Source organism: Apis laboriosa, unplaced genomic scaffold (genome assembly GCF_014066325.1).
Source record: "Apis laboriosa isolate Shangri-la unplaced genomic scaffold, ASM1406632v1 scaffold188_cov152, whole genome shotgun sequence".
NCBI lineage: Eukaryota > Metazoa > Arthropoda > Insecta > Hymenoptera > Apidae > Apis > Apis laboriosa.
The window spans coordinates 19,881-45,684 of record NW_025222224.1 but is presented as its reverse complement, the minus strand read 5'-3'; the positions used below and the strand labels follow the sequence as shown (position 1 = coordinate 45,684).

Here is a 25,804-nt window from a genome sequence, read left to right as displayed (position 1 = left end):
GAAATCATTCATCAAAAAACACCATGAACGAAAATCCAGGCCGTTTAATTCTTAATCGACTCTGCTAAAATCAATTCAATCAAGCTTAGCTGTCTGTATATGAAGTGTCGAGAAACTCGAGATGAACGCGTCGAGTACCGTGAAATATCGAGGAACCAGTTCAGGTTAATCTCGAAGACGTTGATTAATCCCTGCAGACTCTTCTCCTGGATTGAATTCATCGTCGAAACTGAGATACGGTTGATTGGTATTGTAGAGTATAAATTTATTCATTATTTATCAGAACATTAAGAAAATGTTGATAGATAATTTTGAGAATTATTTAAATATATAAATATATTATAATAATATATTATAATATATATAAATATATTTAAATTTAAATATATTATTAGTAGAGGACGAAAGAAATTCCTTTTAATTTTCTTCGTACATTTTCATTCATGTTAAATATTTTTTGCAATATGTATTATCATTTTTTAAAATTTATTGATGAAAATTAAGTAAATAATTGAGAAAATTAAATAATTAATTGACTGTATCATAAATAGAATCATCAAGGGGTTAAAAGGGGTTGCTATCGTTCTATAAAAACGAAAGTTTAATATAAAGGAAAATGAAATATTTTTTCAATTTGCATAAGAATTTGAAAATTTTCAGACGATAATATTGATAGTCATATTATTAAACATATCGACAATAATATAATATTTTTACTCCGCTTTAATCCTATCATACATAATCGATATTAATAATATTACTGTCCTTTGAAAGAAATAATTGTACAATTAATTAAATTAAATAATGTATTCCTTTAAATCCTTCAAGTTTACATGACGAAATGAAACACACCGCCACCGTGTCTTCATTTGCTTATAACTTAACCGACATTTTTATATATCAGTTTTTCTGTTTGTTTTGATCTCTAAAGTGTCCACCGTGTATCAACACTTTAAAACAAGGGATCGATGAAGTTTGATCCGGAGAAAAGATACAATAATATAATACAATACAATAAGAGAAATAGGACAATTGTCATTAATCGCATTTCATCGGTCAATTTCTCGGTCCTTGCATATACAATAGGACACGAAGAAGCGGCCAATTAGACGACAGGAGGATTCTGTACATACCAATCGCTGTTAGGAGGATTAGCTGATAGCTCTGAATACATTGACTACTGGTCTCTAATGACCGGTCTCGTTCAATGGATCTGAATCAACGGATTGAAAGTGCGAGTTTTCCTCGCTTCACCGGATATAATAGAGATGAATCGGTGACTGGATAAATGAAACTTTTGAAAAACGGTGAAAAATTAACTTGGAATTACGAAAGAGGAGTAATGGAACATGATGATTGTCTCTGTTTCATAGATTTGGACTTTTTACGATATGTAATATAGTATATAATAATATAATTGATGTAATATATTTCTTTGAGGCTAATGTAAATCATTTTATTATTCGATCAAATTGAACGAATTTTTAACATTTACAGAGATGATTTTAAGAGGATTAAAAAAATTTAAAAGAGAACATGATATAAATAATTATAAATTGCCTGTTATATTCTATTTTAAGAATTTTCCAATGATCAGTGATAAATAAATCAACAAAATCTCGATTTCAATATCAAACTAGGACATTAATATTCAATTTTTCCAGAAATAATTAAGATCGATAAACCATTGTTATCTTATCTTCTATTATATTTCAATTGCAAAAGAAAAAATTGTAGAAGAAAAAAGATTACATTCAAATATATGAGAAGATTTAACAGAAGTGATTTAAGTGTAAAAGAAATATTATTGAAATAGGCAAAGGATAAGAATAGATTGGAATGAATAACGAAAACCACGTGAGATTAATATTTGAACAAGATATCCAATTAAACTCCAAATGTTGTTTCTGAAATTGGATGAGTATTATGGAATTTTTACTGCTTCCTGAGAATATAATTTTATGGTTTCTCGTTTCAAAATATTCCATCATGATTTACCACAAAGCAACCAGAGATTAGCAGGAAGTTGTATACGTTTTAATATTCTTTCGTGGAAAATGTATCAAAATGTATTGTCCTTATAATACCTTAAAAGGAAAAATCTTACCAATTTGTCGTTCGATATCAGAAGACTTCAAGCCTATATTTTATAGCAATTCCATTGAATTTCTTGTTTCTCATTCATAAGAGTGAAACATCTGTTTCATTGATTGCAATAATTTATACGTATATCATACGGTGAACAAAAAAAAAGTGTATATTGAATAAAGCAGTTATGTATTGTGAATACTTTGCTCATTCAAGTATTGATATTTGAAATTAAACTATCAATATTTGAAGGAGGTTTTTATTGTACTTTCAATTGCCCCAAAAATATCTAACAACTGTCAGAAACATTTTTAACAAAATGACTATTGCTCGACAATTGATTATTGATTACTGATTGATTTTTGACTAACTGTCGATCGCTAATTGATCATTGATAGACCACTGACATCTGACAAACCATTTATCAATCATTGATTATCCAATTGAAAAACTATTGATTGAGTACTGACACCATTATAAGAAATATATAATTTAATTATAAAAAGCAAATACGATTTTATAGTTATTATATTGTCATTTTCAAAACCAATACAGGAAACATTGTCTTCCCACGGTAAAATATTCGTCAAAATATTTCGGTTTCAATGGTATACACAGACGAGAGCATGTATATAATAATTCTTCAATTTCCTATCAGTTTACAAAGTTTCATAGAAATTGTTGCACAACGGTGATGCTTTCCCTTGTTACACTTCAACTCGAGAACAGCACCGCTTCAAGGAGAAGAGAATCGATTTTAGTCGGCCTTCCAACGTTCCTTTGTCGTAAATTCCCTACGAAGGAGTATCGAAGCCTTGGTACCGTTTGTTCTCGTTCATACGACCAGAAATTTGTAATAATTCAAGAATACGCCGCATGTCTTGATACGTGGATTCTCCTTGAGAGAGTATATCTTGTTAGAGGTATTCTCCTTGAATGGAGAACAATAGAGGAATTCGTCATTTGCATTTACAGTTTTCTCAGGATCAAATATTTATCTTTTAATTTTTCTTTTAACACCGAATAATATAATCAATTCCTTCAATTTTCAAGTATTCTGAGTAAAATCTGGAATAAAATTATCTAAAAATTTCTTATGAATTTTTCTAAAATTTATCACATTTTATAAATCTTAAAATTTAATAAAAATTTATTGAATTCTATTTAGAAAAAAAAACACATAATTATTAAATCTGAAGATGTAAAAGTATCAAAAGAACGTGAAATTTTGTAAAATTACAAGTTACAATGTATAAGTTTAAAAAAATTTTTGGGAAAATTAGTTTAGAAGTAAAATAGAAGTAAGAGCTATAATTAATCAATTAGCTGTTCTAACAAGCATAACATAGAGCTTGAGAAGCAAGGGTTGGAAATTCTCATCTTAAGTTATTACACCATTAATCCTCATTTGCCTTACTACATTAGGCAGAAATAATCTATTTAACGTCTAACTTTAGCATCTAGCTTCTAAGAATTTGGAATGTATTATTTATTAAAAGATTCAATATTTCTTCATTCTCTCTAAATATATAATACATTTAACATATAGCATAAGAGTTCATTGATTTCCAATTTTAGAGGATATTTCAAATCCTCTTAATCTCTCCTATAATAGATTTTAAAAATATTCCATTTAAAATAAATCAATAATTATCAATTACCCATTCATAAATGATTATAATTAATAATTGATAAAATTTATTCGATTTTCTAGAGAATAATTTCTTCAAAGATGAACAAAAATTATTTCGAGTCAATGAATATAATAAGAAAGTTGAATTGCAATAAAAATTAGAAGATTGGAAATTAAAAATAAAAATGGATATCTAATGGTTTTCCAGAACGATAGGTCCAGTTCCAACGAAAATGTTGGCAGGAGACAAGCTCGAAAACGCTTTAAATTGTCTCGAATTCGCGTAGCTGGCCACGAGGCGCGCTCGTTAAAACAGAGATCCTTGTGTAAAAAGTCGTGCATAAATCTCGACTCTTGGGGATATGGTTATCGCCAAGGTGTAATCTCTCGACGCTTCTAGGTCAGTGTCTAGTGGCACGTACAGGGTGTTTTAAAAAGAGGTTTCAAGAAGGCTATTTAATCTGAAATATCATGCTTTATATCGTTAATGAATATATTTAAACGTATGTACCAATCAATCGATAACTCTATTATTCACTCTCGAGAATATCATAGGTGAAATATAATTACGATTAAATTAAAAAAATTGAATTGATTATTACGAAAGATTTGATATATATTTTTGGAAATTTATTTTATAACAATAGTATAAATCGATAAAATTATATTACGATTATGGAATTAAATATGATTACTCTTTTAGGAATTCAGGTAAATGATTCAGAATTCTTTGATTCATTAGATTTGTAGAACAATTAAATGAGAATTTTTTTAAATTCTGCTTTATTTTAGTATTCATATACCGTCTTTTTAATAGTTATCTATATATAAAAATTTTTTTAATACAAAAGGTTTCGAATTATATTGTTCGGTTGGAAAATATTAATTTTATATATAGATTTTAATTTATAGAAAATTACAGATTAACTTTTCATGTTTGTCGATTTAAAAATAAATTGTGATCGGTCCTTTTATGTGTTACAGAAAATTCCTACGTGATTGAACCCCTTCATAATTACCTTTTCCTCAAACATTTGAAGAGGGTTCTAAAAATACCAGGATTGAAGTTGAAATGGGAAACGTGTAGGCGTTCCTGCTTCGATCGTATCATTTTTACTTCCCCCTTATTTATGCTAGCTAAGCACCGGTTTAATTTTAGGTTCGGTAAATATTTAAAGAGTCTTTGGAATCATTCTTTATTTTCGTTTTGATTCACACGATTCGATTCATTCGCCCGCGCGATAGTAATAAATAAAATAATAGACGAATGGAAATATTTCATTACAATATTTCAATACAAATTGTTTTGTACATCGAGCCTCTTCTAACTCATTATAAATTATAAGATATTTTCTGGAAAAAAAATTTAAGGAATTTTACAATTAGATTTATTATTAAGAGAGGAAAATCGAAAATTATACATCTTTACCTCACAATTATCAATTAATATCAAATATCAATTCTTCTAGAAAAATCTATTCACAAATCTCCATCTTAAAAAATGTAAACTTAATATTAAATTTTATATTATAATTCCTTATAGTTGTAATCAGTTATTAATTACAACTAATGTAATTAAGAAACTCTAATTTTATCTCCTCTAAAAAATTCAAACAATATCTCTAATAATCCCTGAATATGCATATGTCTTTATCTTCATCACACCACGATCTCACTTTCACTTCATCTAACGCAAACTTCAATTGCTTGCAATTAAATAAATAAGCCTCCATCAACTTTTATTTTCACATTGATCTGTGGACGTGTTCCACGAATAAAATCAATATTCTTATACATATAATAAATACGAATCGCTTAAAAAAAAATTGCAATTTCATTTCTTCTCCGTATCTCGATAGAGGGAAAAATGTAGACAAAAATAGAAACAAATTGGTTTCGAGGAAAAAGGCAGAAGCAGGCAGATGAACAGGTATTTCTAATTTTCCGCGATGGTGTCAAAGCGGAAGGTCGCGTTCATCGGTGCGTGCTGACGAGAAAAAGCATCCCTTCGTGGTTGATGGTTTCGAGCCAAGCTGGAACAGGTTCGCGCGAGCTACGAGCACATTTATTGCCTCGATGTAGCTACGTTATTACTCGGCGAAGTGGGCCAATGTTGGCTGCCTACCCTGGAATCGAACTGATTAAAGCGGATCTTTCAGAAATTGCGCTTCTCGCCCTCCCCTCCCCTTTTCCTCTTCCTATCTTATAGCGAGGCTTTCTTCGTTCTTTGGAGAATGGAACGATTCCACTTCGTGAAAGTTCTCTCTCTTTTTTTTCCTTTCTTTTCTTTTTTTTTTCATTTTGTTTCATTTTATAGTAGAGGTTGGTAAAAACTCGAATCGTTCGGGACTGGAATGGTATTTGGTCGATGAGAAAGAGATTTCGAATTTTTGAAGTTTGTAGATATTTTGCGATGGAAAGATGCGGAGAATTATGAGATAAGGGATAATTTTGAAAAAAGAGAATTCGCTAAATTTAATTAAATTTATGTTATTATTTCAAGGGACGAAAAGATTTTTAACTTTTTTTTGTTTCTTTCAATGTATATACACAATATAATAACTTTGTTAAATAAATAAAAAATAATCTAAAAGAATATGTATGTTTTTATCATAAATAATCGATAAAAAGAAATTCGAAAAGATCGATTTTGAAATATAACAATTTATTGAGATATAACAATTTATATTTAAGAAATTTTATTTATAAAAAATCGTGATTAATACTAAATTGTATATTCCAAAAAACATACCAGAATTGAAGACATTTGAATCGAATTGAAAAGTAACAAAAAAGAAAATTTTAATTAACCGCATCTTAAATCTCTTCTATCATCTTAAATCACAATTGCAATTAAAACACGTTACTCACAACACCGAGAATCTGGAGGAAACAAAGAAGAAACAATATTTCCGCCGTCTCGAAAGCCTCCACTTCGTTTAAATCCCCAGACCCCTAGACTACTTAAACGCTGAAAAGGCGAAGTTGAAAGTAAAGTCGAAGCAAAAGCGGCTGCGGTCCGTTAATTAAACTTACGCCCTTGGAGAACGTTTTCTCTCCCCACGTGTCTTCGAGAAAAAGCAATGCTCTCGCCACCTCCGGCTCCCTCTCCTTCTCTTCTTGTTACGAAGATGAATCGCCGTTTCTTTTATTTAACGATGGGATCGTTAATGATTTCACCAGCGCTTTTAGGTCAACCCAACAAGCGCATCGATGCGTGATATTTTCATGCGTGCACACGCGAAACAATCATATATCATATCGAGATGAATCCTCTCGATGTCGATGGTATTATGAGAAAATAAGAAGTCGAAAGATAATCCTTTCGTTTTATCGGCCATGAATATTGCATCGTGAACGTACAGGATGAACAAAATACTACTTGATCGCGTCTGGAATATTTTACAAGAAGTAAAGGAGAAGTGTGATCATTAAAGAATATTCTACTTGATATGTTTGATTAAGTTATGGTTCTTAATGTAGTTGTTTTTTCAATTTATCATTCAATTTCAAACTTTTTCGTATTCGATTATGGTCATTTTAACCATCAGTTTCTATTGAATTTATATGTTTAATTTAATCAATAATGTTCGTTTAATTTTGATTTCAGATTCTACTGGGATCTCTGCATGCTCCTCCTGCTGGTAGCTAATCTGATAATTCTGCCAGTCGCCATTAGTTTTTTCAATGACGACCTAAGCACTAGGTGGATAGCCTTCAACTGCCTTTCTGATACGATATTCCTCATAGACATTGTTGTCAACTTCAGGACAGGTGAGTGTTCATGCTCTCGAATATTTAAGAAAAATAACACCGATATTCTGTTACTTATTTCGATTGATACAATATAATATCCTTTATGACGCGAATGTATATAAATCCATTGTTTAAACAATGTTTAAATGATATTTTAAAAAAATTAAATCTAACTAAATTAATATATAAACTTTCCAAAAATTAATTTCGATAATTATTTTCTTACATTTCACTGTATATATTTAAAGTATAAATCATCGAGTCGCAAATTCGTGATTTTTGGCACAATTTGGAGAAAATCGAAATATAAATGATATACAATAATTCAAGTTAACAATTTCCGTTTAGATTGAAACAAAAAATTAATTATAATATTATTCGAGCAAATATCTTAAAGAATTCTCAACGACCTAACAGGCGACGTGACGATGAGATTATTCAAAGATTGTATTCTAAACTCAGGCAGATCAATAGTAGGTCAAATGTAAATTCATTTTGCTCCAAGTCACACGGCAATAAAAGAGAAATATCCAAGAGCATACACAGTCAAGACTCCATAACCCACGATATCGTAGTCCTTTAAAAAACTTTCTTTCGTTCCAATTGAGCCCCGCTTTCAAAGCCTTATCGACGGTGTGCCGAGGGCATTCAGCTAAAATCGTTCGATCGTTTCAAAAAGAAGCGACGAAAAGACTTGGCATTTCGTTGGACGATCACTTTGGGACTAATGGTAACCTCGTGTCCGCGGTGGGGAGGGAGAGCCAGAAGCGATGCAAAGTTTGCATTGTGCACGTTTGGGAGGAGGACATTGGAGGAAAGAATGGCCGACCTCGTTCTTCTTCTCCTATTTTTTTTTTTCCATGTGCCCTGTGCTCCTCTCATCGGGCCAACCCAAATCTCTCTTCCTCCATTTCCAACGAAAACGTTGGAAAACGACGATTCGCTTAAATGTATCCCTCGCACCCTCGTTTCCTCGTATAACCACGTGTGGAGGAAGATCGTGTTTCTTTGAACATGTGTTTTTTCAAAAGGGATGCGAATGGCTCGTTCGTTGATTGGAGTTATCAGCTTATCCGGAGATAAATTGGGCTTTTTAATTGCTTTACTTTTACAATTTACAGTTGTGTAAAAATTTTATCTTTTTCTACCCCTTTGATATCTTCCAGAGAATTTGAATTTTCGTGCGAATATTGATGCTAACAATTAAAGATGCTGAGCTATGAATTTCGAAGATTTAAATATTGTTAATTAAATTATTATAAAAAGAGAACGGTAATTGATTATTTGTAAAAGAAAACTTTCTAATCAATTTTTTGATAAATTTATTTGTTATAATGTTCTTTCTGCAAACTAATATAAAGATAATAGATATTACAAATTATTAATTATGTATATTCAATTATTATTAATTATCATTTACTAATATAACAATGAAAAAGAAGTAAACTTATATACATATTAAATGTGTAATACAAATAACTTATTTATTAATTTATTATAAAAAAAACTGTTACGTTTAAAATGTTGTGTTAATAATAATAACTATGAAAATTTTTAAATTTTAATTTTTAGAATTTTTACACCGCCATTTTCAATTTCCTCCATTAATTTTACGAATTTTAGGAATTCCAAGATTTCGAAACGTTATTCAAAACTTCAGATAAAATGCCCAAAGGATTTAACCTTAGCAGCAAATATTTGTGAAGTGTTTTAAAGAGTTCATCTTTATGTTTTAGAGATATTAGAAAATTCTCACGATTATCAAATATTTTTCGAAACAAAAATTCTTTTATTAAAATTTAAATACCAAAATATTACCAATAAAATTCATCCAATGAAAATTATAAATTCTAATTATCGTTGCTATTGAATGCTAATAAATAGAAAAGAGGAAAAAATTTTATAATATTAAATATATAATTAAATATATAATTAAATATTTTAAAAATTCTCGTAGTAATTTTTTTTTTAATTCTTCAAATTTTCATCGGATGATGATTAAATAATATCGTCGTGAGTTTCTTTGAACTGCAACCTTCTTTGAAAGATCGTCCATGTCGCCGCCTCGAGAAAGCTCAGGGGAAGTTTGAAAAGAAGGAACTTCTAATTGTTGACATTAAAAAGGAAGCTACTATAGGGAGAGACCGTGAAAGGAAACGAACAAAAGCCGGGAAATCACGGCTTTCACACGAGTCGATTACATTTTTATGAAGTTACATTCCAATGTGAAACCGAAGGATCCAATTTCGTTTTGTCAAAAAGTGGTTTGAATAATGAGGAATGGTCTGAAAGTTAATTCTAATAAAGGAAATTTAATCAAATTGGAAATATGATATAGAATGGAAATATGAGAAGATTAATTTTATTGTGTTATTGACTCAGTAATATACGAATTCCAATCTTGTTTTACGTTTATTTTTAGTAATTGATCGAAATTTTAATGACCATATTTCCGTCTCTTCCATTGCAATATTTTTCAGAGATTTATAAGGTACAGTCAAATTTTATTTTCACGATTCAAAGGCTATGCGATACAATTGATTTTAAAATTTTTAAAAATATTAAATGTGCCCAATAGCGTCGAAACAATTTTACTTTTTAATAAGATGTATTGAACTGTGAATATTACAGTGTTAAAATATTCAAAACCATTTTGCCATTCTGAAAAATAATAAAACATACAAATTTCGTATATCAATCAACATGTTAACTGATTTAAATCCACAGTTTTAAACGAACACCAAGAGCTGAATCATTTTTCTCCTTTTATAAATAATTTCCCGTTAATTTTCCTATAATTTCATTTCAACATTAACAATTTGATAAATTACAAGTTATCCAATTGAAGTTAAAGATATCTCGTATATAATTAATTTATTATTAACAAAAAAAAGGAAATTAATTCATTTCATATCTCCTGTCGCATTAACAAATTCAAATATCTTCAAAATATTACAGCATCCATGACATCATCTATTTCACCCAAATTCCCCAAGCGTCCATCAATCCTAAATACGGATAATTCCACAGAGCCGTCTCTTATCAAGATAAAATTATACATCAACAATTCTCCCCAAATGAATCTTCGACTGTTATTAAATCATCAAGAAATAAAACGCGTGTTGAGCGCGGCACGTTGGCAACCCTTCAGGCGGTGCCATATTCTAATCACACATTGCTCAACACATTGGTACACCGGCTCAGACGTTTCGTTATTCGCCGTGTGGATTAATTTGAAACGCGTACCCGGGAACCGAATTGGGTCACGTGCCCGATGAAAGCCATTGTACGCGTTAAACCGTGTACGTGGGCCGCGTCGGATTCGCGATTGTCGCGAATTCTTGATCCAGATTATCGGCCGTCGGCCAATATTGGCGTTCCACGTGCCGAATACTAACGCCTCTGCCGGCGAACGCCGATCGAGTCGATCGAGGGTGAAATGTTTCCATGCTAATGAGGTGGCAGATTCCGGGAGAGGCAAAGTCGCTGGGAATGGACGAATTCGTTACTTGTTACTCGTATTGGTAGGAATTTTAACGATGCATTGAAGAATCGTTCGATTGTGAATAATAGAATTGAGAATATAAGTCTTGGCAGATAGATTTTTTTTTTCTTCAAATTGAGTGGATGATTCGTTTTAGAATTGATATGTGTATTAGATGTGGAATTAACTTTCTTTATTAAGATTTATTTACTGCTGTTTTTTTTTGAAAAGTGTTTTTATAATAATTTTTTCTCTTTCTATCCTTCAAATGGAATAAATGTTAACAAATTATTTAGATTTAGTTGTGGCTAATTTAAGGAATTTAAGAGAATAAAAAATGTTTCTATCCTCCAAGATGAGTAAATACGAGTTAATAGATGTTTCATCTTAAAATTATATATATATATATGTATTAAACGTGTAAATTAATTGAGATTTTGGATTTATCTTCTGTTACTTTGTTATTTGAAGAATATCTTGAACAGATTGAGAAAGATGAGAAACGACAGAAACAGTTCAAGCTCAATTTTGTAGTCAAATAAGGCACAGGGTATCATTGCATATACATAAGTTATAAATAAATTTTATTCCCTTTATTCTTAATTCGAAACATCAAAAGCAACACATTATTAATTTTTCCAGTTTCAATTACTTGTGTTAGTTTAGCGTTTGTATTTAATTCTAAAGATTAATTTGTTATTATCGAGTTGTAAATATCACCGCACTAAAATTTTGCAGGAATAAAATTTAATGTAAATAAAGCTCGTAGAAAGATTTAATCAGAAAAATCCTCTATTCAAGAATTTGTTTATTAACGGTTACGTTAAAATTAAAAATATTATTTAAAATTCTTGTTTTTATACTTTAAAGAAAGAAATAGTAAAATTTTTTCAATTTCCAATTTTAAATTAAAAAATATAGGGAAATGAAATAAAAGAATAATGGAATAGATATAAAATAAAAAAAAGAAAATAACAAAACAATAAATAAAGAATAAAGAATAATATAAAAAAATATAGAAAAATTTAAAGAATATAATAGAATAAATAAAAAATAATATAATAAAAAAATTAATTAAATTTTGAAGTTGATATACATATATTTATTTATGTATATTATATATTTGCTTAGGTATAATGCAACAGGATAATGCCGAACAAGTGATCCTGGACCCAAAATTAATCGCAAAACACTACCTCAGGACTTGGTTCTTTCTCGACCTCATTTCCTCCATACCATTAGACTACATTTTCCTCATATTTAATCAAGTAAGTGCATATTAATTATCTGTATCCTGATATACGTATCTCTAACTTTAATTTGTTAAACCTGAGTTGAGTTTTAGTTTCTCTCCAAAACTCGATTTATGTAATTAATCAGTTTACACAAGTGTTGGCGTGATATGCAACATTTCAGGATATAGTTTTTCCAATTGTATAAATACATTAATTATAACTGTTTTTTGGTATACGAAATGAATACTTCAACACTTTGGTATTTTTCATATTTTTGTTTTTCGTTTTTAAGTCAATATTTAATTTGCATGTATTATTATTTGATTATTTTGAAAATTTATTTTAACTTGTTCACTTCGAGAAAAATTTATTGTCAACGAGAAATTAAAAATTCATGTAATTTTGATCTTTTATTAAAATTCTTTAAAAATTATATTGTTTAAGATAATCGTTATTTATCGTTTGAGATAACTTAGCTAGAAAATGTAAATTATGTAAGAATTTAGTAGGAATATTTGCAAATATCTTTTAAAAATGATTTTTCAAAGTCATTTAAAAGATCCTTGATTTTTAAATTATTTGAAAGATGTCTATAATCCTTCGAAAATTATTTATGAATATTTTAATATCAGTTGAAAATCGTTCAAAAAATGTTTAAAAAAGCTTATTCGAAGGTCATTTAAAAACTTTTCGAAGGCTCATTTGAATATTTTAAAATCATTGCAATTTAATGAACATTTTAATGAGTATTTTTTTACATTTAAAATGCATAAATAATAGCTTATTAAAAACAAAATATTTATTTTCAGAATGATCGAATATTTATTTCATTCTATTAAAGATTATTTTTTTAATTGTATTTTTATATATATTTTATATATATATATATAAATTATATTATTTTTTATTTAATTTTAATGCAATTTGCTAATGAATCTACGCCATTAAAAAACATTAATAGTGGTGTTAAATGTAACAGAATACTATTAAATCCTCAAAAATAAGAGCGGTTTAAATTGAATTTACCTTTCCAATCTCTGTTCCTTATTATACAGTATTTAAAATAAAAAGATAATATCTTTTAATTTAAATTTAAAACCAATTACACTATTTCTCGGAATATAATTTTTTTTTCTTTCCCCTCAAGAAAATTTCTAGAAATACCTACTCAAATTAAATTAATTCCGCTTGAAAACGTGATATAATTTTCACCGGAATCCACCAGACAAGACAAATTAAGCTCGGTTTAAGCCGCCCTCAATCCCTCTTTGAATAAGCGCTAACCTGAGATTCAATTCAACGCAGCGTTAATGGGCCGCGTATGGGACGAGATTCCCACGGAATAATCGTTTTCAATCGTCAGTTTCAGGACTTTAGCGAGTCCTTCCAGATCCTGCATGCTGGCCGTGCTCTCAGGATCCTCAGGCTTGCGAAATTGTTGTCGCTCGTTAGGTTACTACGGTTGTCAAGACTGGTGCGGTATGTCTCGCAATGGGAAGAGGTCTATGTGAGTGTTTACCACTGTTTCTTATACGAAAGCACCGTATCTATTTTTTTTTTAATTTGATATTCTATTTATATATATATAGTATATATATATATACATACATATATATATACACCTCATATAATACCCACAGCTTGTGATCCTTGTATAAAAATTTGAAAGAGAAAAAAAAAAAAAAAAAAAAAAAAAAAAAAAGAAAAGAAAAAAAAAGAAAAAAAGAAAAAGAAAAAGAAAAAAAAAAGAAACCAAGCGTCTCGTCGTCGTATTATTTTATTGTCAGTTTCAAAAAGTGACTGACTTTGTCTCTATATATATATCTATATATCTATATTTATTTATTTTTTATACCTTTTATACAACCTACCCTATCTGGCCGCGCTGTCTGTCTGTACAGCTTTGCGTCGCCGTTCGTTGCAATGTTTCTTTTTTAATCTACGACGATAATGGGGCCTGGCTGGTCCCCTCTCCCTTCCACCCCGTGATTTCATTTCTTTTTTTATATATATGTATATGTACACGCGTATATATTATACGTTATTCAATGTTTCACGGTCAGTTTTTGGAACTGTCTGCATTACAGAGAATCGCTGCCGCGTTTGCCGCAGGAAATACTGTATATATAAAGTAAAGCATAATGTGTGTGAGATATTAAAAAAAAAAAAAAAAAGAGAGAAACTAAAAGTAAACGATAATAATATATAATAAAAAATAAAAAAATAAAGGAGCTCGTTATACAAATCCTTACGTTGTCTTTCGACAAATAAATGTTATACGAAATACATTTATACATGGATATAGGTATCCTTGTCGTCCATGTATGTTTGGTAAGAAACGAAAAAAAAAAAAAAAAATAACAATAAGATAAAATAAAACGAAACAAAACGAGAAACAAAAGAGATACGACCGACCGAGTCGTGTGTAAAAAGAAACTCTCGTGCCAGTGGTGGATTTCCTTTTCGTTTTTTTTTTTTTTTTTTTTTTCACGGACAGTCCCACAAACTCTTTTCCGCCAATCGATCTCTCTATCCACATGTCGAAGTGAACCGTCTCTCATTTACAACGGGCAAGAAGTTCCGCTTCGATTCTCTTTTTTTCTTTCGAATTTTCGTCGGGACCAGTGTCCAGGCTCTCCCCCTGTCAATCTTTTTTCTTTTTTTTCGTTTCTTTTTTCCTTTTTCTTTTTCCCTAATTTTTTTGTCAGGCAACAGATAGAACGAAAACACAACGAGGCCGCGCGTGTCTATCTTCCACCACTGCAGAGAAATACCACGAAAAGTCAAAATATACTCGTTGTACACGAAACACGCACACACGTTGAACACACACGTTGCATACACGTCTCGCTTTCCGTCTGCTCGACATGTATATTTTATTATACCGATTGTCCTCGCGACTCTTACTCAATTCCTATTGTTCCAACTTCTCTACGAAACAAAATCTCCATATAATTCCTCCGTATCTCTCTCTTTCTCCCTTTACCACTCGTGCATCGACCTATTTACATTCTCCCTACTCGTGGCGATGAATGTTAGGATTCAGAGAGTTCATTTGAGAGAAAAGTTACTGAATCACTCTCGAGAGTGTAATTTTTTTTTTTTTTTTTTGCAAATGACATCAACTTCTAGAGAAATAACTTTCGATTGCTTTCAAGAATATTTTTTATAAATGGATATTTTTTAAAAATGTTGAATGTTGAATCCTCAAATGGTCATTATCTATACAGTGTCCATTAAGATTATATAAATAACTTTCGAAAGTAAATCACAAAAAGTAAATTGGGTTACAGTATCTCGTTAACTGGCCAAGTCTGTATCTGTGATATATTATTGGAGAATCTCTATTCCTTTAGTTTCTCTTCTCTATTAAGCGTAATGGGTATATCTAATATGAAAGTTTTAAAATAAATGATTGAAATTGCCAATTCTAAGATAATGTTAATAAATCGAAATTTCGCCAAGATGTAAAAAAGTAATAATGTACCGTGTCTTTTTGTAATTTTTATAGTTATTCAATGATATTTGTCTTTACGTCTATGTTTATGATAAATGCAAATTATAAATATATGAAGATTAGAAAGACATGGACTTTCACATCTCTTAATCAAAGCGTTCAAAAACTTTGTTTAAAAATGCCATTTTATTTGCGATTATATTAAATACTCAAGAAAATTTTATAATTATATTTACTCGAACGCTCGAACTTGCACAATTGCTTTCCATAGAAACTTTAAACTTCCAATTCTTCCAAGACGATAAATTTAACCGAGATTTCCAATAATTCTCTCGAGATCTTCCAATCTTAAGTAACAAAGACAAAGATAAAATTTCTTCAATTATCTCAAATAACTCTTAACAGCCTTTCTATCGCCATCATCTACTCGATCGTAGAACCATCCGATCGATCCTCCTCCTGTTACTTTCCAATTTTATTTTTTTCTTTTATTTCACACACAAAAATAAATTATCCCGATATATTCACATACAAGCATCGCGCAAAGTTCAAGTATATATATATATGGAAATATACACAACACATACATGCATGAGAGGCCGTGTATCATTGATATTCTCCATCAGCGACGGTTCCTCGAATGCGTTTTTCCGATCAATTCTCGAGAGGATGTTTCACCAACCGATCGTATCTCATTAGTTATAGGTAAGTAGTTTCCTCTTTCGAGCGGAATATCCTTGTTATTAGAAGTATGTGGGATCATCGTTGCAACATGGAGAATTCGAATTTCGGAATAAATCGGGAAAATTCGGGCGAGATCGGGTGAAATCGGAATCCAAATACTTTATAATCGAGCACGAACGAGTCTTCGAACCGATCATATCCGATCATTATCGAAGTCGACCGAAATCAGCCGAAGGCTCGTTCGTTCGTGCTTGTACCCAGAATCTGAATTCTGAAAGTTTCGAAAAGAGTGATAATTATTCGAATTGCTTTTGCAACGATCGGATCGAGAATTGAACCAATCGTGTTCGATTATTGTCGAAAGTTTCGAGATGGCAGAGGAAACATAGGAGGAGATCATTGAAATCTCACTTGATCTCATTTGAATTTTTCCGAAATCTTTTTCGAATTCTTATTTTCGATATCCTGCACCCCTCTAATCCTCTTGACTCGATCTTTCGTGATCCATACATATGATATTCTATGCACAACGACTCGATCGTTCGATGCAATTGTCGTTACGATTATCTTAAATCGTGTAAGATCTGGACAAGAGAGAGAGAATCGTTTTCGAGCCAGCCGATGGAATCGTTCCCTCCTTGTCGATGAAATAGGTCGAGGAAGCATCCTCTTCAATCCGTTCGATCGGATCTTGATGTAACACGGAACCCGAGTTATTGTTCACAGTGAGTTCTGTTTTATTTTTCTGTTCCCTCATTTGCATGAAACACACGAATAATCTTAACTGAAAGAGGATACGTGTATTAATATTATTATACATATAACATATAACATATAATAATATATATAACATATTATCGGATTTGTTTTTTTACATTTGTTTCGATGCCGTGTAAAAATTTGTTACGAATTTATTTATCGTAATAAGCTACGTGTTAACACATTTACACATTACCAACAATTCGGTTCTACAACAAACATTACACTGAGAAACCAAACGGAGGAAACGAACAAAATCCATAAGTGAGCAAGAAGAATGCGAAACTTCCATGCTGATCAATGATCATTGAGAAACGAGTCATTTTTCTTCGTTGGGTGGATAGATGATAGGGAAAAAATTATGCTATATTTCATAATGTAATGGAATTGTTGAATTGGAATGGGAAAAACGGGAAGGCAATGATAGTGACTTATGAAGGAAATCGGTGAGAGGATATGTAAAGGAGATGTTTCGAAGCATCTAACCAAGGATTTGTTCTTAATTGTCACATTGTTTTATTCTTGTTTCGTATAATTTTATTTCAATTTGTCTGTAGAAAACACATCTCTCGATATTTTGCGTTCACGTGTTCATGATTTTTTCAAGATTTTCCTTTTTTCTATATCAGTTTGATTGTGTCTTGCCTAATAAGCGTGAGCCATGGCGCAACGAACAGACCAACGAATCAATCAGGCTTTCCGTCCAATTATCTTGAGAGCAATCTTATTTTCTTGCCACCACGTAATTATCACACTCTGTGAATGTGTTTACTTGCGCTTTGCGTTTGAAGAACGTCTTGTTGCCTCCCTCTGCTTTTGTTTTCTATTTCCTATCTTTTTTCCGTTCTGTTCGACGAGAGCCAGATTCGCGAGCGTTGGTTCGATCATCAATCTAATTAATCATTCTCAATCTCAGATGATCCCGATCTTCGTAATTGATGATGATTTTTTGATAATTCTACAGTATTAAATTTATTTTCTTCTCTTTTCATTTTTTTTAATCGTTTGGATGTTAAAGAGATTCGTGTACTTTTAATTTTATATTTTGAAGATAGTAAATCTAAATTTATCTAAATTTTTGAAATTTTGTAGCTTTCCAATATCGAAGCATGTATTATTTAAAGATTTTATAGAATTTTATATTTTAGAATTGCAATATTGAAATATACTAAATAAAATTATATTAAATATAAATATAAATAACAACTGCTAATAATTGATTAAATTTCAAAATTTTTTACTTTTGAGAATCGTTTCGATTTATCTTTATTGATATAATAAGAACTACAATCCACTCTATATAAAATTTATTTTCATTAAATTCTAATTTGCTTCCTTAACAAAATTAAAGATACATGATATCTCTGATGTCGTTAAATCTCGTAGCGGTGAAAAGCTATCTAGAGAATTATTAAGATCATCCGTTACGAAACTCAATGAAGGCTCAAATTGGGATCAGTTTCAAGGTGGAAAATCGAGGAAAGGAGGGACCGGTAATTTTCTTAATTAACGTCCTTCGTCACCGTATTAAAATCAAATCGTCTTCGATTATCTCAGCTGAATCGATTCGCAAATTCGTTTCGAAACGAGCAGTAATAAGAACTTGATAAATTGCTGAGCACGGTTCAGCTGACCGTGAAATCGGTAATCAAATCAAATATTCGTCTTGACAATTTAAAGATTCGAATAATTGAGATGTTAGACTCATTATCCGCGTCATTTAACAATTTGGGGTACATCTGTAGTAAATCAAATTAATTAAAAATTCAAGAAATTTAAACTGATCTGTCGAAGAGTGCTCATTAATTCACATACAAATATTCGAGAATTAGAAAAATTTAAGAATTTTTTTTTTACAGATGTCCTTAATTCTCGATTGATACATGCTTATACAATTGGATCATAGATTATAAAGATGATTTAATTAGATTACTTAATTTCAGAATATTTCATTTCAATATAAAATTCAAATGAAATAAAAAAAAATATAAATTAAAAAAGATAAAAAATACTCTGAAATTAAATAACTTAACTTAAATTATTATATATTAATTGTGATCCAAATATGCAAATTAAGTTACATTATTATTTCATCAAAAGATTCTCAGAATTTCTTGGATTAATACTTGATGTATTTACATTTCTGTTAATTTTGCAAAATAGCAAGTTCTACGAAACTGTGTGATATATTGTTTCGATTTATCGTTTTCTTGGAAATCATACCATTTCGTGGATTTATTTCCGCAGAGAAGAAAAACGTTTCCACGAAGGATTCTGTGTATCTTGGTCTGAGGCAGCATCAGTGGATCAGCTAAAAACAGCACGTCTAATGATACACGACACACTTGGGCGTACTTAAAGCTGATTTACAACAACGGTCCAATACTCTGGGGATTAAGTCCAGATTTAGAGCTCTGATTCGCAGGATATGGTCCAGCCACGATGAGTTCACGATCGTTCGATATTCTCATACTTTATTTATGACTTTAAAAAAAAAAAACTAATCAATGAAATTAATGAAATTCATTGTAAATGGATTTTTGGATTGAAATGTTACATTATTTTTGAATTTTTCAATTTTTGTTTTTAATAATTAGTTTAATAATAGTTTTTAATAATTTTTTTTGTACAATTTTTAAATTTTTTAATATTATGATCGATTTTTCAATATTTTAAATTTGAAAATTTGAAAATATTTTTTTTATAATAAATATGAATCTTAACAATTTAGAAATGATGTTCATATATAAAATCGTGGAACTTGTTCGAAACTGGATCATTAGTTTAAATAGTTACATTTTTTGAACTGATTCGTAAATTCTTTACAGAATTCAATTATATTTGTTTAACCACTGACTATACAATGATACAACTACTTACTGCGAATCTTGAATATATCGGCATTAATTCAAGACTAAACTATTATGAACCAAATTTAATAAATAAAATAATTCTTGTACAATATTAACATTGCAAAAACGAATTTACTATCATTATATTTTCAAAATTATATTTTTTTTTATCATTCACAGAATAATTTTCAGTTTTCATACTCATAATTATTTAACCAAAAGACACGCAAAAATTTACATGTGTTCAATAATGAAATATTAAACAAATAAATCCAAATTTACTTTAATATATTTACTTTTCAATACAATTAATTCTAAACAATCAATTTTAATTTTAAATTTATTATTAAAGTTTAGTCTTGAACATGCTGCGACCAATTCGAGACACGTCCACCAAAAGTTACGAAAAACAACGATAAAAATCACATCTACATCTCATCTACCAAAAACTCGTCGAGAAAAACTCTCTTTAACACAATCAAGAACACAAAAGACATCATTCCAAAAAAAAAAAAAAAAAAAAAGAAAGAAAAGAAAAGAAAAGAAACGATAGTAAAAAAAAAAAAAAAAGAAACAATTAACAAAGGCACAAAAAACATTATTCAACAAAAAGAAATAACAATATAAAAAAAAATAAAAAAAATGAAAGTAGTAGGCATATTGCGAGAACACGTTTCCGAATGGGTTTACAGATCCCCCTTTATCAACAGCCGGAGAGGCACTACGAGCGTCGGGCGACACCGCCCCAACCAGACCGAACCAGCAAGGTGTGCCTGCCTAGTAACCCCGAAACCAAGGCCAAATGCCCTTTCTTGATTCAAGCGTTCGTTAATTTAAAACTTAATGTTTCTACGTATAAATATAAATACATATATACATATATATATATATATACGTTAGATCATCATTATTATATCTACTTATATATATATACATATATATATTACATTTTTGTTACGGTTGATTATTGATTATCGTTACGATGTTTATTATGACCGTTTTTTCGATTGATTATCGTTGTCGTTTGGTTTGGAAGTTTCCTATATATATAGAGAGAACGAGTGCATAGTCTTGTCGTGTGATCATATCTTTTTTTATTTTTTTTTTTTTTGGTTTTTTCTTTTTTTTTTTTTTTTTTTTTTTTATTTGTTTTGTTCAATATTGAGTATCCAATGATACGTTTGATACACTATACACCACGCCTGATAATGATACATACGGACATACATACAAATGGTACACACGTATATTTGGAAATTTATTAAATATATTTCTTGAAAGAAAGCGATGCCGATCAAGAGCTTTCTTACGCAGCGTGGCTGTATCGTGATCGATTGATTTATTTTCTTTAATTTATCTTTTTAGTTTCTTTTTAGTTTCAGATTATTGTTCTTTGTTTTCTCTCTCTCTTTCTATTTTCTTTTTTTTTATTTTTTTAGAGATCGTTCGTTCCTTAGAAATCGATGTTGTTGCACGATGGCATAGAAGTGTGACATGACTAATGAAATATATTATATTATAGAGGATAGAAAATTTCGTTCTGTTCGTTTCTGTGTCTGTGTATTGCATCGTGACAGATTTCTTGACATGCGACCAATGTTTACATAGTACGAATTTTAAATTATATAAATCATCGAGGATTGTCACTGTGATTCGAACTAATGTGGTAGAAAGCGTGGAGAGGCAAACCGTGAGAATTTCTACGAATCAAAGATCAACCTTTGGACGTTGACTTCTGCTTCTGTTTCAATACTACGTGAAACAAAGCTCTTGATCCGGCTAGCCTCCATTAGTCCCAGTAGCCAATATACATATGTACAATGCAAAGTGTCACATGGATCGCGTGAAGCGTAATCTCACGACTGTTCACTTGAAGAATCGTAACATTGAATTCGAATGAACATACATACATCCAAAATAGAATTTTAAACATCCGTGTTGAACATCGATCAGCTCAGTGATCCTTGTGAAAAATTTTTTTTGGGTGTGACATGTATATTTTTATTTCTATCGGGTCTTTTTGTGGAGAGATGCGTTCAACCGTTAGGTACTAATATGCGTTTCATTTTTTTTATTATATAGTCACAGAGTCGTGTCGAATACCGGGAATCTTGAACGAAAGGAATGCTTTCAGACGAAGAAATTTCAACTAATTATTCCGACGATATTAATATTCTTCATCCTTAATCATCGCCACGTCTCTTCGTTCCAATTGCATAACCCTCGAAATTACACGACACAAGATGTGCATGTACATCAATCGTATGGATCGATATGTTCATTAAATGTTTCGTTGCGGGAACGAGTTTTGCACAAACTTCGACGCAATGAGCAAAAAAGAGAGGGAGAGAGAGGAAAAGAGAGAGAGACGTGTGCACGTATAATTGTGATAACAGAGGTCTGACTGCGCATGGTACGCCAAGAATATGATGATACACGTACTTATATTATACTAATAAGTCATAAGAACTCAATAGACGCGATGATGATTAGGAATGAAGGATCCTCTTCGACTTTATTAGTGAATTAGGGAAATTAGAAATTAGGAAAAAATTTCTTCCGAAAAAAAAGAGAGAGAGAAAAAATGGTGAAAAGGAGAAAAAAAGAGCTAAAGGATAATAATGAAACGAAAAGTGAAAGAAAAATTTCAAATCAACCTCAACAAAACAAACAAAAGGACCGGGGGACAATAGGGAAATGATATCTGAGGTATTCGACACGACGCGCTATCCACATGGCTGCTCTACAGACGAGAAAGTTGGTTGGATTGACCGTAGGTCTGCCTGTGAGTGTTAGGTGTATATTAACCCTATTTGCTCGACATTTTTTGGCAATGTGCCCGTGTTCAGTGTGTGTTCCTACGTTTTATTCCCCCCTTTCCTTCCCCTTCTCCCCTCATCACGTATACGCATACATACGTACATTTTCCTAAGAGTCAGTCAACCTATTATCCCTCTTTGATATCCAGACGAATTTTTTTTTCTCTTTGATCCATCTTCTCGTTCTCCCCCCGTTTGCGTTTTGCTTGCTGTTTTTGTGTCGTTTTAGATGCCTGATTTATTTCAAACGTTTCAAACGTATTTTATATTCCTTGGTTCCCTCGTCGTCCATTTTGGTATCCTACTCGAATTGTTTGAATTTCGTTGGCCTTCCTCCCATTGAAAACGTTGTGTTCTGTTTTTTAAGTGGAAAAGAAAACAGTGAACAGACACGACGTCATCGAATCAGTTTCCCAGTAGTATAATTTTCATTGATTCGATCGATTCTAATTCTTCTAAAGTATTCGGCGAAAAAAATATGCGATGTAGTCACGCTCCATTGATCAAATTTTAAATATTGAAATGGTATATTCGATATCTATGAAGTGAATCATACAATAATTTGCAAATAACATTATATATTCATATTTTATATAATAAATATGTAATAAATATATGTTTATAAACATTGTGGCCATCGATCAATAATCATTGTTAATCGCTATTGATCAAATGTTCAACTGGTTTTAAATTTTAATAAACGAAATATTATTTAAAATATCATAATTATCATTCAGTGATCACAATCTGACGGTCGATGATAATCATTATTTTAATTTTGGTAATTGATTTAGTGACTGTTGTTAATCGATGAACGTGACTATTCCAATCGATCGATCCCTATGATTTGTGTATTTCATTCTAACACCCAATTGTTCAATTTGTCCCAATTTGTTTGTTCTTGTTACAAATCTGTTGTTTTCTCACTTGATAAACTTTATTTATTATCGATATATCAATGTGAATTTTATCATGGTAGGTCCCTTTTTTTTATCATGATAGATCCCTCGTTGTTTTATCGAATTTTCTGTTGTGAGAACGTAGTAGAATAGATGATAAATGAATCGTTCAAATCGGACGTGATTCTCCTTCATTGTACATGGAATATCTCGTTAATTTCGCATCTTTGCGAAAAAACTTTGCTTGAAAAAAGTAATAAACAATCCTTTTGAAGAATCGGAAAATTTCCGAAAATTGAATGAAAAATTGCGAAACTTTTTTTATTTCAGATAATAATATTTCAGTGTGAAATAATTAAAGAACCAGCTACATTTTCCTTCGATATCCATTTCATCGAGATTGATACTCGAAAAATATCCCGGTTTTCCCTTTGTGAATATCTTTGTGAATATCGGTTCAGACTCGATCCCCGAGAGGTCACCACCGATCGTGGTATAACGAATTTTCGACCACTCGAAGCGCCACCTCGAAAACCCTGACCGAAATGGATCTTAGAGAGCGATTAATCATAGCTGTCGCAGAGGAGTGATAAATTGCGAGAGATTCGCGAAACTCTCCTTCCATTCGTTCATTTTCATTTCGTCCAGACACAATCTGACGAAGGAACACAACGAGCATTGTTTCTGCAATTTTTTGCAAACGATTTAAATCCGTCTATTCAAACAAACGTGGTTAATAGGGGCGAAGAAACAAGAACAGATCTCATCAGATCTAATAATAATCGATCATTGGATATCGATATCGTTTAATTTTTCTTCGTTTCTTATTTTATCATATTTTACGATTCTTTTCTTTCTTATGATTTTACACACGTTTCTTCTGCGTCCTGATTTTTTTTTATTTTTCACGGTGTCGTCGCGAGAAACATCATCAGTCACGAAAACTTTGATAACACTCTGTACAATGCACAAATGTAAAACTGAATCATATACGTATATACAAGAAAATAAATATGATTTGAATTTAATTGATCGTGGAATGACAATTCATGTTCAATTTGATCAATTAATAATCGATTTTTTATTTACCATTATATATATTTTCTATTTACAAACATTTGACGATGAGATGGAATTCAATTATCGATCGAGGAAGAGAAAAATTCAGAAATTTATTCGAGAAGAGATGAACTTGAACACAAGCCTCAACTAGTTTGAATTTTTATTATCCTTCCACCTTTTACTAGATCCCTTTATTCCCTGTAGCAGGAGGTATCGATATTTATACACTTTTTTATTTTCTCAGCATTATCCACCGAATTTTTACTTTATTTTTTTTTTTTTTATTATTATTGAAACACCTTTTATTAAAAATGAAGTTGATCCACGATCGATGAGACGAAAAAAAAAGGAAAAGATATTAAAAAAACATCGATATTCTTGCTTCGTCGCAAAAACGATCTCCCGATTGAACTTAAACTCTTCTTGATTTTATACATCATCGCTATTAACTCGCTAAGAAAAATAAAATGAAAAAAAAGGAAAAAAAAAAAAAAAGAAAAGAAAATAAAAATCAATTTCTCGAGCCTTTTATTACGAGCTTTGATAAGAAACTGCGGCTTCACGCTTGGCGCGATTGCTGCAACGAAAGCTTTGATACTAACGAATGGCTTCTTGGTTCTTACTTCTCTTTAACTCATGTTATCATTAAATTTTATCTTCTTATCTACTATCATTACATATTTATTCTTATTCTTATTATTATCATTCTTGTTACTATTATTTTCATTATTATTATTATTATTATTATTATTATTATTATTATTACTATTATGTGCTGTTTACGGTCAATTTGTGCATCATTTATTCTCCACACCATACTTTTTGATTCACATTTATGCGCCAATCCATTATCGCGTCTTGCACTCCAGATATACGGTATATAATACATGTACCACCGATCACAATAAACAAAAAATTTAAAAAATGGAAAAATATACAAATGTATTAAAAATATAAATAATAAAAAGAAATAAAGGACACATGCCAGAATACAATATATAAACGAACGAACGAACGAATGAACACAAAAACACCCACGTTCTAATTATAACACGATTATTTATTTATTTATTTAT

General features: G+C 30.5%; 1 protein-coding gene across 8 annotated transcripts in view; it reads left to right on the top strand.

Annotated features, from left to right (window-relative positions):
* LOC122711780 (potassium/sodium hyperpolarization-activated cyclic nucleotide-gated channel 2) overlaps positions 1-25,804 on the top strand; it is an 88,006-nt gene that overhangs the window by 44,198 nt on the left and 18,004 nt on the right. For 4 of the 8 annotated variants that reach the window (XM_043930833.1, XM_043930831.1, XM_043930830.1 and 1 more), the window contains exons 3-5: positions 7,332-7,495; positions 12,093-12,229; positions 13,560-13,703. In XM_043930833.1, coding sequence (XP_043786768.1) covers positions 7,332-7,495; positions 12,093-12,229; positions 13,560-13,703 — 445 coding nt within the window. The remainder of the gene's footprint in view (positions 1-7,331; positions 7,496-12,092; positions 12,230-13,559; positions 13,704-25,804) is intronic. The other 4 variants (XM_043930832.1, XM_043930829.1, XM_043930827.1 and 1 more) reach the window with 2 other exon arrangements.